Source organism: Neolamprologus multifasciatus, chromosome 23 (genome assembly GCF_963576455.1).
Source record: "Neolamprologus multifasciatus chromosome 23, fNeoMul1.2, whole genome shotgun sequence".
Taxonomy (NCBI): Eukaryota; Metazoa; Chordata; class Actinopteri; order Cichliformes; family Cichlidae; genus Neolamprologus; species Neolamprologus multifasciatus.
In genome coordinates, this window is record NC_140460.1 from 31,024,201 (window position 1) to 31,041,163 (window position 16,963).

General features: G+C 40.4%; 1 protein-coding gene across 1 annotated transcript in view; it reads right to left on the minus strand.

Annotated features, from left to right (window-relative positions):
- nid2a (nidogen 2a (osteonidogen)) overlaps nt 1–16,963 on the minus strand; it is a 52,816-nt gene that overhangs the window by 31,884 nt on the left and 3,969 nt on the right. Inside the window, exons 4-8 of the mRNA XM_085150701.1 lie at nt 7,308–7,409; nt 6,769–6,908; nt 6,117–6,249; nt 2,772–3,077; nt 2,304–2,415 (exon numbers count right to left, since the gene is read on the minus strand). Of these exons, the coding sequence (XP_085006827.1) occupies nt 2,304–2,415; nt 2,772–3,077; nt 6,117–6,249; nt 6,769–6,908; nt 7,308–7,409 (793 nt within the window). The remainder of the gene's footprint in view (nt 1–2,303; nt 2,416–2,771; nt 3,078–6,116; nt 6,250–6,768; nt 6,909–7,307; nt 7,410–16,963) is intronic.

Consider the following 16,963-nt stretch of genomic DNA (forward strand, 5'->3'; position numbering starts at 1 on the left):
TAAATTTATGAAAAAGAATTTATAATGATCAACATTATATATTATTTTTATGACTTTTACCTGAAAATGAGCGATGGTAAGATGATTCACTTGAACAATTTATATTTTGTCTCCAATCTACACATTGTACAAAAACTTCAATTCAAATGTATTTGTATAGCACCAGATCACACCAACAGTCAGCTCAAGGCGCGTTATACTGCAAAGTAAAGACCCTACAATAACACAAAGAAATCAGATGACCCCCTATGACCAAGAACTTAGTGACAGTGGGAAGGAAAAACTCTTTTAACAGGAAGAGACATGCAGACATATATGCATACACTCCAAGATACTATTGGAAAAGAAAACCAGCTGCTGCAGTCCTGCTTCAAACATCCACACATGCACATCTTTCCTCTTTAATGAGAACCTTCATTGACATAATACATCGTGTAGTCTTGTAACCCTCACCACTCACTGGCTAAACACAACCCTAAACTAAGACAAATATTAACCTAAACCTCAATACCAAGTAATAAACAGTCCTTGGATGTGGCCAAGATGAGACCCAATGTCTTCACAGCATATACATGTTCTGACTACGACTCTAAACAGACTCTAAACTAAAAGACTGTTTATTTGTTGAAAGTGTCTCTGACTTGAATGCTGCTCAAATTTCTTTTTTGAATCGACAAAAAAATAAATAAATAACTGAGTCAGCAAGAAAACTGCTGACTTAAGATATTTTGCATGAAACCTTAAATGCCTATTCTTATTAGAACTGCTCAAGTCTGACCACAACCTCACATGCTTAAGTAACTTCGCTTAACAAAAAACATCACATGGAGCTTGCATAACTCCTGAGCGAGTGCATTGTTCTCTTTGACTTTCTCATTTTCTTTCTCTCTTTTTGGGGGGGCAGGATGTCGGAATTTTCTAGGGAGACAAAGATGTAACAATTCCACTCCAAGTTTCATAAACATCAAATCCATAAAAATGCCGAAAAATATAAATGTGCTTTCTAAAAACTTCAAAACACATAAATATAGCACTTGACATTTGATATTTTTAAAACCCGCTTGAAAACACACTTGTATTCTTTAGCTTTTAATTGTGACTAGTCTTTCATTGTTTTTTTTTACTATGAATGTTTACTATTTCCATTATGTACAGCACTTTGGTTCAACCCGTGTTGTTTTTAAATGTGCTTATGAAAAAATTTGCTTTGATTTGATTTGATAAATATAGCCAAATACTCTATGACGTATACTAGTATATGAAGTCTGATATTCTTTAAGTCTACAAGATATGGTCTAAAATGGCCTTAGCAGCACGATGCTCCATATCCCATCCTGCCTGTTTCCACTTTTACTATAGCTCTATAACAAAATAGTGAGCTTAAAGACATATCTTGTTTTCCTAAAAACATGCATAAAAATGTCAGATAGAACATTAAACACTTGGCGACAGATCTCGAAGGCTTCTCAGAAAAAACTGTTTCTTTTTCCCAAACTGACCTAATAAGATGAACTCACTTACACAGACAGTTTGCTTGACCTTATATAAGAGGTTTACTGAGAACACATTCTTATTTATGGCAAAATCCTGTGGGAGTAGTTTGAAGGGGAGGGAGCGTGAGCACACACACCTGGTAGCTACACAGCACAACGGCAGTATTGTATTAGGTACCGCTCGGCAGCTGGCCAAGACAGCGAGGTAGCATTTTCCATGAAACTAATTTCAAAGAGTAGAGAAAGTGCAACCCAGGTTATTTTGTTATAGCTACAATGTACAGATGTCCCCAAATGCATCACATGCAGGCAGTGACAAAGTTACTGATATGAAAAGAGGACAGCTATGAGAATTCACTCTCTGCATATGTGTATGGGTTTGACTGTGCCTGTTCAAAATGTGGCTGTGTGAAATAGGCACATTATTGGCTGTGGCTTTCTTGAGAATGGCTCCTCAAAACATAGTCTCGTGTGACTCACTTCATTGTCACAGGAATCCAAAGACAAATAAATAAATAAATAAAATTGCATGAAAAAAAACAAACATAGTGTGTACTTGCCCAGTTATCACTATGACAACTCGACTGTGAAAAAGATTGAACTTTTGACCAGCTGTCCTTTTTCTTCTGACGTCCTTTAAATGGCCTATTTTGGCCTAAGCTTGGAAGTAACTTGGAAAACTGTTGGAAAGTGTATCTAGATGATTCAGATAGGTACCACGTATTGATTTGACTGCTCTGTGCACTTCTTTAGGATGAAGTTTGCTGATAAGTTTTAAAAAAAGAAAAATACCCTTTTTTTTTTTCTTACCTCCTGTGTCGAAATTAACCTGTTCTTCATCCACACTGACCACATGTGCTCCAGGGGAAAGAGGCGGAGCATTTCTATGTGGGGTGTGCACATTCACCACTTCCAGAGGCAGCTGCAGAGGAAGACACAGGAGAAATATGTTCTGGCATTGGAAGCAATGTAGCCTGTAGCTGTAATTCTCTACAAATATCATAATCCAGAAAGTTATGATCTGCGCTATGTTCTCATTATTTTGTTGACAACACCATTCCACTATGACCATGATATTTTCTTAAACTGTCCTTTGAATTTAAATTCCTTTTAACACCTGACAACCCTGCGGTTTCAATTCCCTTTTTTCATATCTAACTAAGGCAGTTGTGATGGCAAAAGGTGTGCATAATACCAAGTTGTGCATGATAAATGGTTAGTGGGTTATACTACAGTTCTTTGCACATTTGAACCACTTGCCCTGTTTTTCAGTGTTACCTGTGGTTGCTGTTCCTGGGGCTGCTGAGCACCTCCCTCTGCGACTGTCTGTGGAGGATTAGGGGAAGCGTACTGCCTCTCTGGTGGCTCGAAACCATACACAGGTTCAAAGGTCAATGGTATATTGTCGCTCCCATGATGGTTTTGCGGTAGAAGGAAACTTGATCGGTCACCATCAGCAGGTGCAGGTTGGAATTTAGGGTTCCTCCCTGTTAAAGGATAATCATCTTCTCTTTCTTGGGTATTAGGGTCGAACGTATTCTCCACATATTCTTCAAACTCATCATAGTCTGGGGTGGTGGTGCCCTGGAAGGAAAAACAATGGAAAAGTCAGAGGAGTAAAGAGCAGCATGGGTGTCTGAGGTTGTGGTGGCAGCTAATATAACTGATTGGACTGGGGATTATCTAAAAAAACCATCAGAAACAGTGTGTAAGATAAAGAACAGTGAAAACCAGCATAACAGGAGGGTTGTGTCTGACTGTCTTATCTGTTGGGAAGCCCAAGGTGGTAGAAATGTCCTACACTGGTGCCAACTCCACCCAACACCCAAAGAAGGGTCACACCAACAGATTGTACTGTTAAACAAGTCTAAGCCCTCGATCAGATGGTGGCAAAACTTCCCCTATGCAATAGGAGCAGGCGGTGGTTAACTGAGGGCAGATGGAAGAACTGCAGGCCCAGGCCGAGCGGCACAACCTGGTGCTGGAAAACCTTGTGGTCTGGTCTGGGGCCGCAACTCAACTGCCTCTACTTACCATGGTTCTTTGATCATGCCACACAAGACAGTGGAGACGTATGACCGCAGCTGGTCTTGGATATGTTTGAGGATACAGTGTTGGAGGCTGGTAAGCAGCTGGTGGAGGAAAAGGCTGTGTGGCTGCTTCCCCTATTGTCTGGGGAAGGGCAGGCAGCAGCGCTCAGCCTACCAGCGGTTTTTCAGTGGAACTTTAAAGATGTCTGGAAGACTGTGCTGGACTGCTTGGGCTACTCCCATAAAGACCACTGCTGCCAATTCCACAACTCCAGACTGGGAGTGGGAGATCAGCTATTGGCCACACCCAGCTGGCTGTAACTAGGGATGTTGTAGTGGGAAATGTGCATCCTGTTGCTGGTGGTGCTGATATAATATGATAAAACCACAATAAAATCATGACCCAATTCTTCTGGATGAGTCCTACTTGGAATGCCAGTCAGGTCATTTCACTGGAGTGCACAAGGATATCCTTTTGTTTTTAGTCTTGGTGAATTATGCAACACAATATCATGAAGAGGTGGCTTTGTGAAGCATTTCAATTTCTGCTGAGAGTGTGGTGCATGAGCTGTTTCTGGTCATATTCTGAATCCCAAAAGAAATATTTACTGACCAGGGCAATTTTGTCAAATCTCACACATGGGCTGGTGGAGTGTGTGAATAAAGCATTAAATTCCATGATGTTTAAGGAGAAGTTCATTCACAAGGATGAATGAACTTGGGACTGGTGGTTAGACCCACTGTTGTTTCCACTGTAGGAGGTGCCCCAGGCCTCCACTGAATTTTTCTTTTCCTTTGAAATGCTGTTTGGCAGAAAACCACGTGTGGTGTTGGACCTACTTACAGAAAACTGTGAGAAAAGTCCAAGCAAAAATAAAAGAAGAGAGGATGTCAGAGGATGACAACAGAGAGGCTAGACTCAAGTAGTTTACACCAGGAGGTAAACTACTTGTGTTTCTCCCATCCTCCAGCTGAAAAGTACTTGCCAAGTAGTAAGGGTCTTTTGTGGTCACACATGATGGGTGGGTGATGTCAATTATGAGTTAGCACATTCTGCCAGGGGTAGAGCCACAAAAATATACCGCCTGAAAGTGCAGAGGCAGGCAGATCCTGTTTCTCTGGTGAGCTTGATGAAAGACAAAGATGGGTTGGGGCCCATTCCCGCTATTCCTTCGTGACGACCATCTCACACAAGCCCAGAGAGCAGATGCTGTTAGGTGGTTCTTGGAGCTGAATGAGTTCATCATGAACTTTGCAGAGCTAACTAGTCCCCTGACCAACCTCACCCGAAAGTGTGAGTCAGACCTGGTCCATTGACAGAGCAGTGCCCAGGAAGCTTTAAATTCCATTTGACTAAGTAAAATAAACTCTCTGGGGGTAACCGTGCTCCATACTCCTAACTTCTCCCTGAGGGCAGGTGGCCGTTTTGTGTTTGCAGGTGAGGGGATTCGACTGAGGGAACACTGTTATCTCCTGATATGCTGATTCACCCTATGTTCGGGCAACGTTTTGCAGAATGATGGCTCCATTGCACGAAGGATGCCAACACCCAGATCATCCAACGATATCTAGCTTGACAGCCTTTCAAATTCAAGATGATCCAAAGGCTTGAGGTATAGATGGTTGTGGCTGATTTCCTCTTCTGTGGGCGAAGGAAGTTTAGGCCGGATGGCTCCTCATCCCAGGTTGGGCGATCGGGGTATTTGGTGGCGGGGTGTGGTTTTGGCTCAGCTCCGGGAGGGCTGGAGCAGAGGGTTCTTTGGGGTGGCTGGCACAGCTGTCAGCAATTGTCTCATTATGTCTCTTCTATTTATGCAGTAGCTCGCTGGGACCAAGGTGTGTATAGCAATCACTTGGACTAGCAGCCAGAAGAGCTACTAGAGCTGATAAAATTGAGTGGACATGTCACTGTTAAAAAAGCGTTAGAGATAACACTGAATGAATAAAGAAAGCAGCATAGCAAGAACGTTGTGTCTGACTGTGTGTGTTGGGAAACCCATGGTGGCAGAGATGCGCTACAGCAGGTGTGTCAAACTCATTTTACATGGTGGGCTACATGCAACCCACTTTGATCTTAAGCGGTCCGGACGACTGAAACTCCCCATTCTGTAAAGAAGTTACATATTTAACAGTTTTTCTACATGTGCCAATAACAGAAATCTGTCAGCACGGCTCTTTGGACTTAAATTGTAAGAAATAAAATTAAAATAAAAGTTCTGGTAGCTCATTGCTCAGGATTCCAGTTTTGTGTTATTTGTTTTTTAAATTGTTTTTTAATTGTTTTGTTTTTAACTGTAGTCATTAAAAATGAAATATCTATAGTAGAAATTGAAAAAGAAACTTTTCTCTTTTTCACAAAGTTACAGAGGTTTTACTAAAGACATGGCTAAGCATTTTGCAATTTAGCATAATCTGGAATGATTTATGCAAATTGAAATCATAGTGGCCGACAACACTGTACACAGCATTAGACTGGTGCATAATAAGCAAGCAAATAAGCCAGAAGATATAGATTTTTGATGCACTACAGGTATATTTCAAGAAGATATATTGTTATCGTCCAAAAGCTAAATCAAGCAAATAACAAAATTACCATATGGGAGTCATATCCTACAGTTGGTGGAGTAGAAACAGGACCTTTAATGGATGCAGGTACAATGTTGTCAAAGGAATAACGGTTTCCAGTGTGGAAAAGCCAAAGGCCTGGAATTCCACTGTTACCAAACCTAGAGCAGAAGAAATCAGACATTCACAGAAGGATGTAAATAATTATGTGCACCACAAAAAACCCATTTTCTGTTGTTATAAATGTCCTAAGCTTCTCCTGCAACAGCATTTGAAGGTTCAACACAGCACATAAAGCAAGGCACATAACAATGAATGTGAACATCTTTTTTTGAGTCACTAATTTTAGCTTTACATTTACAACCTGTAATTATTAGCTATCTGCCCCTTATTGTGCTATACATGAACTGTCATTAGCAAGCTCTTACTACATACACATTTGTTTACCAGTATTTGTTTTAGCGATTACTGTGTGTACGCATCTTGTTACTAAAAAGTTGCATTGTTTGCATTGTTTAGTAAGCATGTTAGGTAGTTAGCAATAAGCGAATTATTTTATTCTGTGGAGTTTGGATATATTTCGATTCTGATCATGGAACAAGTCATTATTTGCGTACATCTAATTCTAAGGTTAAACTGTTGGCTGCAAAGAAATTTATGGTTTAACCTTTTTTACTTACTGGTAGAGGTTTTTAACACTCTGCTCATTACTGGTGACACTGTAGTAAGGGCTTTCACTTCGGTAAATTATACAATTTGGAATTTCTCCTCTGCTGAAGCCAACTCTTGCTGGAAGCTCTATCTCAACATTATACGACTCCTAGAAAAATGAAAAACAAAACAAACAACCAAAAAACAGAACAACATAATAACCATGTTCTCAAATAAAATAAAATAAAATAAAATAATTTGTCAAATATTTAGCAACAAATACTAACAATAAGAAAAATTAGGAGCTATATAGAATAATTCAATAGTCATTAAGGAGCAAAATCTTACAATAATATGTAAAATCTGAGCAACCAAAACGTGCACACAGATACATCTTGAAGGGCTAACATAACCCTGGTCAGGTGTTATGTTGACCCATTTATGCACCTAAAGCAGCAGTGGCTATGTGAAGTGATAAAAATAGTGATATAAATACAATGGTTCATTTTGCTCGTGTACATTTTGCCCTACAGCTGTAACAGTGATGACTTAACTCTTGTTTGCTTACCTTAGGCAGTGTGCCAAAGAAGTTCAGACCGCCTTCAGGGTAGAGGAAGAGGACATATGAGTCTGTCTCATCATAACCAATAACAGCCTGGAACGTATTGACCTGTGGAGGCAAAAGCGGATTACAACATGGGCAGCAAGCAAAAATAACCCTAACCTGCTCAGCCAGGGTTCCAAGCGATCTGAGCAGGTACTAAAATAATAATAATAATGGATTGCATTTATATAGCGCTTTTCAAGGCACCCAAAGCGCTTTACAATTCCACTATTCATTCACTCTCGCATTCACACACACTGGTGGAGGCAAGCTACAGTTGTAGCCACAGCTGCCCTGGGGCAGACTGACAGAAGCGAGGCTGCCATATCGCGCCATCGGCCCCTCTGGCCATCACCAGTAGGCGGTAGGTGAAGTGTCTTGCCCAAGCACACAACGACTAGGACACAGAGCCCAGGGATCGCACCGGCGACCTTCCAGTTACAGATGCGCTTCCCAACCCCCTGTTCCACGGTTGCCCACATGTGACATCATCACACTGCATGCCACCGATTGGCTAGTCAGTGGCGTCATTCCATGAGTCATGAGAGTGTGTCGTTCAGGAAAATCAAAACCACATTTTTGAAACCTAGCAACAAGGCCGAACAACGCCGTGTTCCCCCGAGCAGCAGGTATAATCTTGCCTCGAAGTCCACTTTTATATGCTTTGTGTTGCATATTGATTACATTGTGGGACGCTCAGACGCGTTGCTATGACGACAACCACGTCCATGAAGAGGAACTATATTGTAATGGAAAACCAGTCGATCCATGTCGAACCGATCTGAGTAGCTACTAATGGAAAAGGGGCTTGTGTGGTGTCAATCAAACACTTTCCAGGTGGATCAAATCTGGAACATAAACAGATATGACAAGGTCCCCAATGCCATTGGCTGACATGCAGCTCCTAACCATGACAAAACCTCCAACGTGTTTACAGATGGTTATAAACTTCACTGTTGTATTCTATTGTATTGTATGCCTGTGAGACTGTTCTATATTTGCAGTCTTTCATCGATTGAACTAAATGAATAGAAACAAACGTTTTTGTGAAAGGCTACTAATAAGAAAGCACCTAAAGTACAGTTTAATTCAGTTCATCGCTTGTGCCTTGTTTTCCCCTTTCCCTTTTTTCTGCTTGAACTATTCGCAGGTTAAGTTACTTAACCCAAAAAATAAAAATAAAATAAGAAAGTCTGGCTCACTGGAAGCAAACTACACTACATATTTATGTTTTTCTGATTAACGTAGTGTTGGATCCAGTTTTTACACATCTATAAAATCACCTCCAGTGTGTCCTGCTCAGCTTAACCTCCCTCAGATTATTCATTATTTTTACACTTACTCCTCATGTTTAAACTTCACACCTCTCCTGCACCGACCCTCTCCTCCTCCCTGTGTAGCCTGCTCTTCTTCTCTCACCTGCTGGGTCCCATGTTTAGACTTCTCACCTTTCACACCCCCCACGCCTTGCGGTCACCAAAACGACTACTTAATCTCATCTCATCTCACTTTACACAAACTAAGCTGAATTAAATGAATTGAGTCTGCATGGACTGACGAATGAGGGAATTCCATTTACACGGGAGACTGTGACTTGAAGAACTTATCTCCTACACGTATGGGGGAGGCCAAGCCCACTGCTCAACCACAGTTGAACAAACACAGATTTAGTGAATGAAGGAAACACTGTGAATGTTGTTTTCCTTTGGGACAAAATCCAATTATCCGTAGACTCACACATAAAAAGAAAGCAACAGATATACACACACCTCATACTCTCAGCCCCCAGCCCAGATGTTGATCTCCACAGCTGTCTTCCTGTGTGTCTGAACATCTTTCAGGATGACTTTACAACATGCAAACCAGAGACCAGCTACAATGTGAGCCAGGGGCCATGGAGGGCACACACACACACACACACACACACACACACACACACACACACACACACACCTACAGATGTTCCTCCACCTATATTAATCTCATGTGAATGCATGTGTGTGTCCCCCACCTTGTTTACATCAACATCTTTAAATGCTCTTGCTGTTTGTGGGCGGGAGGGATTTCGGAGCCTCTGGGCTCTGCGCAGTTAGTGAGGAGGGGGGCTTGTGTTTTTCTGCTTTCTGTCTTCAGGGAAGGAGGAGAAGACGCTGGAGCAACATGACGTGTTTTTTTTTTTTTTGGGGGGGGGGGGGGGGGATTCTGATACTCCAACTAGATGTATGTACTATTCTTTCCTGTTTTTGTTGCCGCTTTCTTGGGAGCAGGAGAAGTAGAAATGAAGGACACAGTGAGAAGCAAAAGGAGCACTAAAATGTAAGGTTAAGATGAGAAAAGCAAAAGGAAGTTTGTTTGTTTTTTCTCTGTCTACATGTAACATACACCAATCAGCCACAACATTAAAAACAGTGACAGGTAAGGTGAGTAACGCTGATCATGTCTTTACGATAAGGTGAGTGCTAGGAAAGCTTGGGCCTGACATCCATGTGGATGTTACTTTGATAGGTACTATCCACTGAAATATTGTTGTAAACTACAACCCTATGAAACCTAATAACCCCTCAACTCGATGTGATTTACTCTGAACTATAAGTGTTGCTAATCAGAAAAAAGGATTGCATCAGCACTGAAAACACAGATAAAAGAAGATAAAACACAATTTTGGGGAGCAACTGAAAGTGGCTGAGAATATTTTGTCAGCCACTTTCCCAAGTGTTCGAGCAAACAACAGTCTGTTCCAGCCTGTAGAGATAGAGTGTGGTGATAGACATGAGGGGGGGGGGGGGGGGGGGATATAGATGATGTTCTCATTTTCACAACAAATAAATCCATTCACAAAATGCTGAACTCAGGCTACGTCCACACTAATGCGTTTTCGTTTGAAAACGCATCGTTTTCTCTCACTTTTGGCCTCCCGTCCACACTGAGACAGAGGAAAACGCAGCGTTTTGAAAACGCTCTCGAAAACGCATACATTTGAAGACGGTGCTTCAAATGCAGTGTGGACAGCGAAAAGGGAGACTTTAGAAAACGATGATGCATATTAGTCATATGATGCAGTCATGTGACCAATTAAACTAAGATAGCGGAGGGCATTGTACAGCAGTTGTTTTGTTTACTCTCAATTTTGACAGCGATATTAAAGATTAATGTCAGTTTGTACATGCTTCAGATAGCTTTTCTTCAAATTCTTTAACTCTCACTCGCTTTTGCAACTTTGTACTTTTGTGTTACTCACAGCAGGAACTCCACCTCATTGTTAGTCCATTTAACAAACTTTTCCTCAACATTTTGCCGTGATGTTTCAAAGAACCGGAAAGTAAATAAACGGCAGACAGACATGAGGCAGGTTGAATCTCCTTGCAGTACTGGAACGTAAGCGTTTTTGGCCGTTTTCAAATCTATCCAGGCTAGTGTGGACGTAGCCTCAGTCCTGTAAGGTCCTCTGTGCTGGTCCCCATCCCGTCTCTGTCTTTGCACTCATGTGTTTGTCTGTCTCCCCAAGTGTGTAAAGAAGTCTCACAGCTGGAGAACAACAAATTGCAGCAAACACACATCAAAGACGTTTAGACTCTGTAGCTCAGTATGCATGTGAGAGGTTCCCCGCTCCACACACACACACACACATACATATACAACACTCAGACTCCCTACAGGCGTTGTGTCACACCTTTTTAAAGCGTTTCCTCACACTCTTTACTGCGAGCAGACGCGGGCACAGACGTTTAATTGTCTCTGGGACCAACAAATGTTTCTTTTGGGGGCCATGCTGACTGTTTTAAGGTTTAGGTGGTAACATCATCCATCTGCTAGGCCTGTCTGCTTCACAGCAGGGGGTGAGAGAGTCTGAAAACACCTCTAAAGAAAAATACCGGAAGTTTATTTAGAAAGGTGATAAGCACTTACATAAACTTGGCTTTATAGACCTGTGTATAAATCACATTACAGTCAATTATGTTTTATTATCATGGGACCAGTTCTCTACAACCGCTGTCGCAAAGTGATTTTTACTGCACTGTAAGGAAACAAGCCTACAATATTCGAGAGATACGCCCAACATATCAGGTGATCACGATGGTGGGAAGGAAGAACTCCCCTTTAACATTAAGCAGCCATCTGCAGAACCAGGCTCAGAGAGAGGCGGCTGTTCGCTATGACAAATCGGGACTGAGGAGACAGAGAAGGTAAAAAGAAGAGGGAATGAGACCAGGTACAACAAACAGGACAAAACAGAAGAGAAAGAAGACTGAAACCTGTGTCAAGTTTTGTTTTCTTCATTATTTTTGTCTCTCAATGGCAGCCTATGAAGTGTCGTTTGTTGCATTTTGAGTGGCCCGGTGATTTATGTGATTGCAAATACCGTAATATGATTCATAACAATCTTCCTTCTTTTGGCGTTTTACTTTTAAAGGAATAGAATTAAAATATTGATATCACTTTTAAGTTTGCACTCTAAATATGAAGCTAGAACTAGCTTAGCTAGTTAGCTACGATTAGCTTTGGTTAGCATACAGACTTGATACTATAATACTATTTAATAAGCTTTATTCTGTATACACAGATCATGTAAGCAAGAAATATTCCTCATCAGCCCTAATCTAAACAACATTTCACATATACTGTAATATAGATCCAATTATTTACAGCCAAGAAGTTACTTTTGCAAAAGTTTGCTTAGCTGATGCCAAGTAGCAATGAAAAAGAAGCTAAAAGGAGTCAATCCAAACACCTAACTTATTCTTACAGCCTGGTACAAAAACTGTTTCCCTATTTCTAAAAACTACCTGATATGATAATATTCATATCACTCACCCTATCAAAATCTATTCATGTTTAATGTTGTTAAACGACCACTTTAAAATGTCATCGCTTTCAGCATTCAGTTGTACTAAAAATCACTTTAGTGAGTTGCTTCCTCAGTTTTTCCACCAAGTTAATTTTGCTTTCTAGGATATTTCTTGCCAAAATTAGCATGCCATACAACATTACACTAAACTACGTGTATGACAACATCTCATACAAATATGGTCATGCATGGTCAAGACTGATTGCCAAACTACAAACTTAGAATTCATGAATCCACAGTGCTGTGTAAGCACACTGGCTGTATCCATCTTTTATATACACTGTTTTCTTGACACTACGTTAACAAGGCTTTGAATAAACGACAGCAGCCGCAAACATATATCAAACTGTTGTATAGAATTAATTTTAGGACTCTCTCAGTTTACTCAAAATAGTTTATCTTACTTTGGGCTTGTTTACTATTTACTTATTTATTAGTAGTGTGGTTTACTGCCTTGAGATAGTTGAGTCTACTTTACCTCACATAAATGAAACTGAAGACAGTTCCGTTGATTTTCCGTCTCATCTAGCTTTTAAATAAATGACTCAACACACTGTAGCTGATGTTCTGAATCATGTCACAGATATTTAAAGCTGGAACCCAGTCTGGTTGCCTGGAACATCCCAGGGAAACGAGTTCGGGATAAATGGACTTCACTTGTTTGTCAGTTGCTGGTGTTTTATCTCGTCGGCCGCACAGCTGCAAGCAGGCAGAGTGAGGCAGACAGCAGCTGCAGCCCAGTTGCCAGCCTCACCAGAGTGCTACAAACGGAACTGCCTGCAGCGTGGGAACTGGCACACACATATACACACATACTGACTACAGCCCAACACTCCTGTCAGTATCTTACTGTTGTCATATGAAAATCTCTACACTAATTTTTTTTTTTTTTTTTTTACCTTCAGCTGTTTATAGCTGAAAAAAATCTGTCCAACTTTGGGGCTTTTGAAAGCTTTTCAAAAGTTTCTTTTTTTTTAAAATCAAGAGCAAATGGTGGTTAACCATAGCTGCTTTTCTTAGATCCTCAAAGGTTTGCGAACATGAATCTATTACGTAACTACAAACCAGACAGCTATGAATGTGTACTTATGATTACTAAAGCGATGTCCCAAGTCATCATGAGTCATTTTTTGGACATCACAGAGCAGTACACTAAGGCAAACTCATTTTTTCCCCTACTTGTCCACTAATAAGTAGAATCTTTCTCAGGGCGTAAAAGCAGAGTAACATCTTTTAAAACTTAAAGTTCAGTCACTCTGCTTTGGACCGGGATGAACATATTTCAGGGGGATGCCTCCTGTGTCACTGCAAGGAGCCACAAGAAATAACAAATAACACCGATGGCAACAGCACTTCCTATTGTGGTACAGTAACAAGACAGTTCAGCTGGCAATACCTTTCTTTTTCCACATATAGCAAATGCAGAGGACAGATTTATAAAACCAGAAAACATGCAAAGATATATTCTAAGATCAAATCTTCTTCATGTTTCCTCTTAAAAAGCCAGGACGATTGCTAAGAAATGACTGTGTTGTCACTTTGAAACACAGTCATGTTACATATGGCACCACGCACTATCTGAGTTGATGTACATAATACTTGTGAACTACGTCTTGAACTGAAGCTGAGTAAAACCATATATAACTATACAAAATGATGGATGGCACCTATTGGTTTGTAAGTCCAGCTGTTGAGCATTATTGCCATCCTCCGTATGGGTGAGAGACGGATCTAGCTTAGAAACAGAGGGACACTGGACAATCACATCATCATAAATTCATCAGGTAATGAGATAATAGGTTAAGGGAGCCGAGAATCATTTTGCTATTGACTTCTATTATACACCTAGATTTTGTTTTTATGACCAAATGACTCCCCTCATGCCAATCATTAGCAAGAGCACAGGTTTAAGGCACTCCAAAATCTGTGAAAAACAGAATCAATTTTTTAAATATTTTTGCAATATATTAAGTACTGTAATAATATATAAATGAAGATTTATCACCTTTTGTTAACCATAAATTATGTCTTCAAAGTTAAACTTTGTCAGTATCTATCTTATATAACAAGATAAAGTTACCTCACTTATTTTTTCCTGCAAATTCAGATTGACAAGCATACCAACGCTGTCAATAAACCTGGCCAAATGTTGCCATAGGATGGAGTCAGTCTGCAGACAGTCTGCAATTGAATGGGGTCAGGTTCTCAATTATGCGCAATCTGTTTCTGATAATCCAGCAATTAACAGGGATAAATCATTGAAAATGACATATCTGTAGCTGTTTACGTAGACAGAAATTCACATTTAACTATTACATTTGCTGTCAGCAAACCAAAGGTTCTGTGGGAATATAACCAGAATACAACCAGCGGGCAGCCAGCTGAGTCGAGTCCACTCAAGTCAACTCAAGACTACTTGAGTCAAGTGACAAAGACCTAAGCGTGATGGCAACATGTTGGTAATCTGTCTGCATTTATACATTAAGCAGGAACTCCAGCAACACTTGAGGGAAGATGAACAACTTTAATAATTGACCAACGCCTTTCGGCTTGTGGCCTTCATCAGGGTCATAGTAAAACATTGTAAAAAATTGCTTAAATGCAAGACAGGAAACAGAAAAAATTTTCAAATTAACCAGTCAAAACTTCATAGATAGGTCAGCTGACATATAATAGGTAGGTATTGGTTAATTGGCTAAGTCACGCCCAAGTAAATACCGGACTAGATCATTACTGATGAGGAGGGCGGGGGGGACATAACCCCCCATATGTCTGAAAATAACACATGCATGAAATGCATAAGGAGGATGCTATAAATATACACACAGGTTTTTAAAAAAAGGGGGGGTGGGGGGTCTTTAATGGTAAAAGCACGTTTGAATTAGAAAACAAGATTACATCATCACATAGGAACACATTTAAAAGATCCTTATTTATGTCTCTAAAATGTAAAATCTCTAAAATTTAGACTTAAATTGTAGACTTAAGATGAGATGTCTAAAACATTACTTCTTCTTTGGCTAAAATAATAAGATTAATTGAATAAACATTACTCATGTGAGAGTAATTTAACTGATTAAAAAAAAAGGAGGTGTAGTTCATAAAAACTCATTGATCCTCTCCATGCACCTTGGAAGCAGGTGAAGTTGTGCCAGAAAGTTTTTGCTGCATTTATACATTAGACAGAAGTTATGTGCAAAACTTTGACTCTCTCTGAGAGTAATTGCAGTCTGTCCAAAGACTGTTGTCCTATTTTCAATCGCATGACCGGGCACTTAGCTTGCTCTGAATTAGAGTGTGTCCAGTGTCCAATGTTTGTTGTTTTTTGGGGTTTTTTTTTAAATATAGCCGATTTAATGTAAGTTTGTTTGGCTAACGTTATCTCAGGATGGTGGTGCATGAGATGAGCCCCTTTGCTCGTAGTATTCCCAGAGTTTTTTAAATGTATTTGATAAAATATTGATATTTGGTGTTCCTATATTGATATAATACCCCCAAGCAAAGTACTGCAATACTATACGGTATCACAACATTTTCCCCACCCCTACAATATATTAATATTAAACATAAATAGAGACATCTGACAGATGAACTGATAAACCTGCGGTTTGCCTCCACTTATCACCTCAGAGAGAATGCTCACTTCAAGGGACACACAGGCGTTTCTGATTGTTTACCTTTATGCTATGAAACATGCCTGTTCTGATGGGAGTCGTGCTTCTAGGTTGACAATGGCCAGTAGGACACAAGGAACTGAAGTTATCAAGTTTTGCTTTGATGAACAAGCAAGTTATAACATGCAATTAGTTAGCTTGTGAATCTGTAGCTGTTGTAACTTGCAGAGCCTGGCTAGCTGTTTACCTTTTATCTGGCCTCTGCGTTAAGCTAAGATAGTCACCTTTTTTATCTAATTTGTGACAAGACAGTGAGTATGTGTGAAATGTCAACCTGCTCCTTTAACATCAAGATAACTCTAGTGCTTCTTTGGATGACATAATTTTCCAACTTAAGGCTGCTTAGTGTTACTGATAATCGCTCAAAGTAAAGTCAACACTTCTTAAAAGATCTAAACACTGAAAGCAGTCTTTAGCGAAATGACTGCGGTAATTAGCTAACTGAGCTCCCTGCTAGTTGATGTATGGGTGTGTATTTTAAGTCAAGTAATTTCTGTCCAATTTTGATAATAGCATCTCTAAGGCTAATTTCATCGAAAACACAGCTCAGCTTATTAGAAGTGTGAGCCTTCACTCTTTCGCTTTAATTCTCTCTGTCTTCTGTTGTCCTGTTATTTCATCTCCACAGTCGACGTCCAGACGCCACACATTTTTCCCCCTCCCCCTGAAACAGCATCCCAACACCCCCCAGTACCCACCCCAACAATCACACACTTCAGGTCACACACAAACCAATCTGCCCTCCACACACCCCACCCAGCACCTCTGGCTAATCACTTCAAAGGAAGATGCTATCACTCTAAAGAGAGACCCACTCAAGCAAATCAGAGAGCGCTCCAATCTGATGAGCAGCACGGAGCGCTTAAATAGCAAAACACGTCACGTCTTGTACTTTAAGACGTACGCTCCATCCTCTAATTAGCATGTTGTCAAGAACTGAGCTAAGACAAAATTCCAGTTTTGGGGCTCAGACAAAAAACCCTTGTCCACTTGGGGGCTCGTAAATCCCGATCAGCTCCAGCGAAAGCTGTTAAGAGGCTTAATGTTGCAGTACCATTAGACTACTCTATGATAATTTTTTAAACATTCAAGGAGGAAGA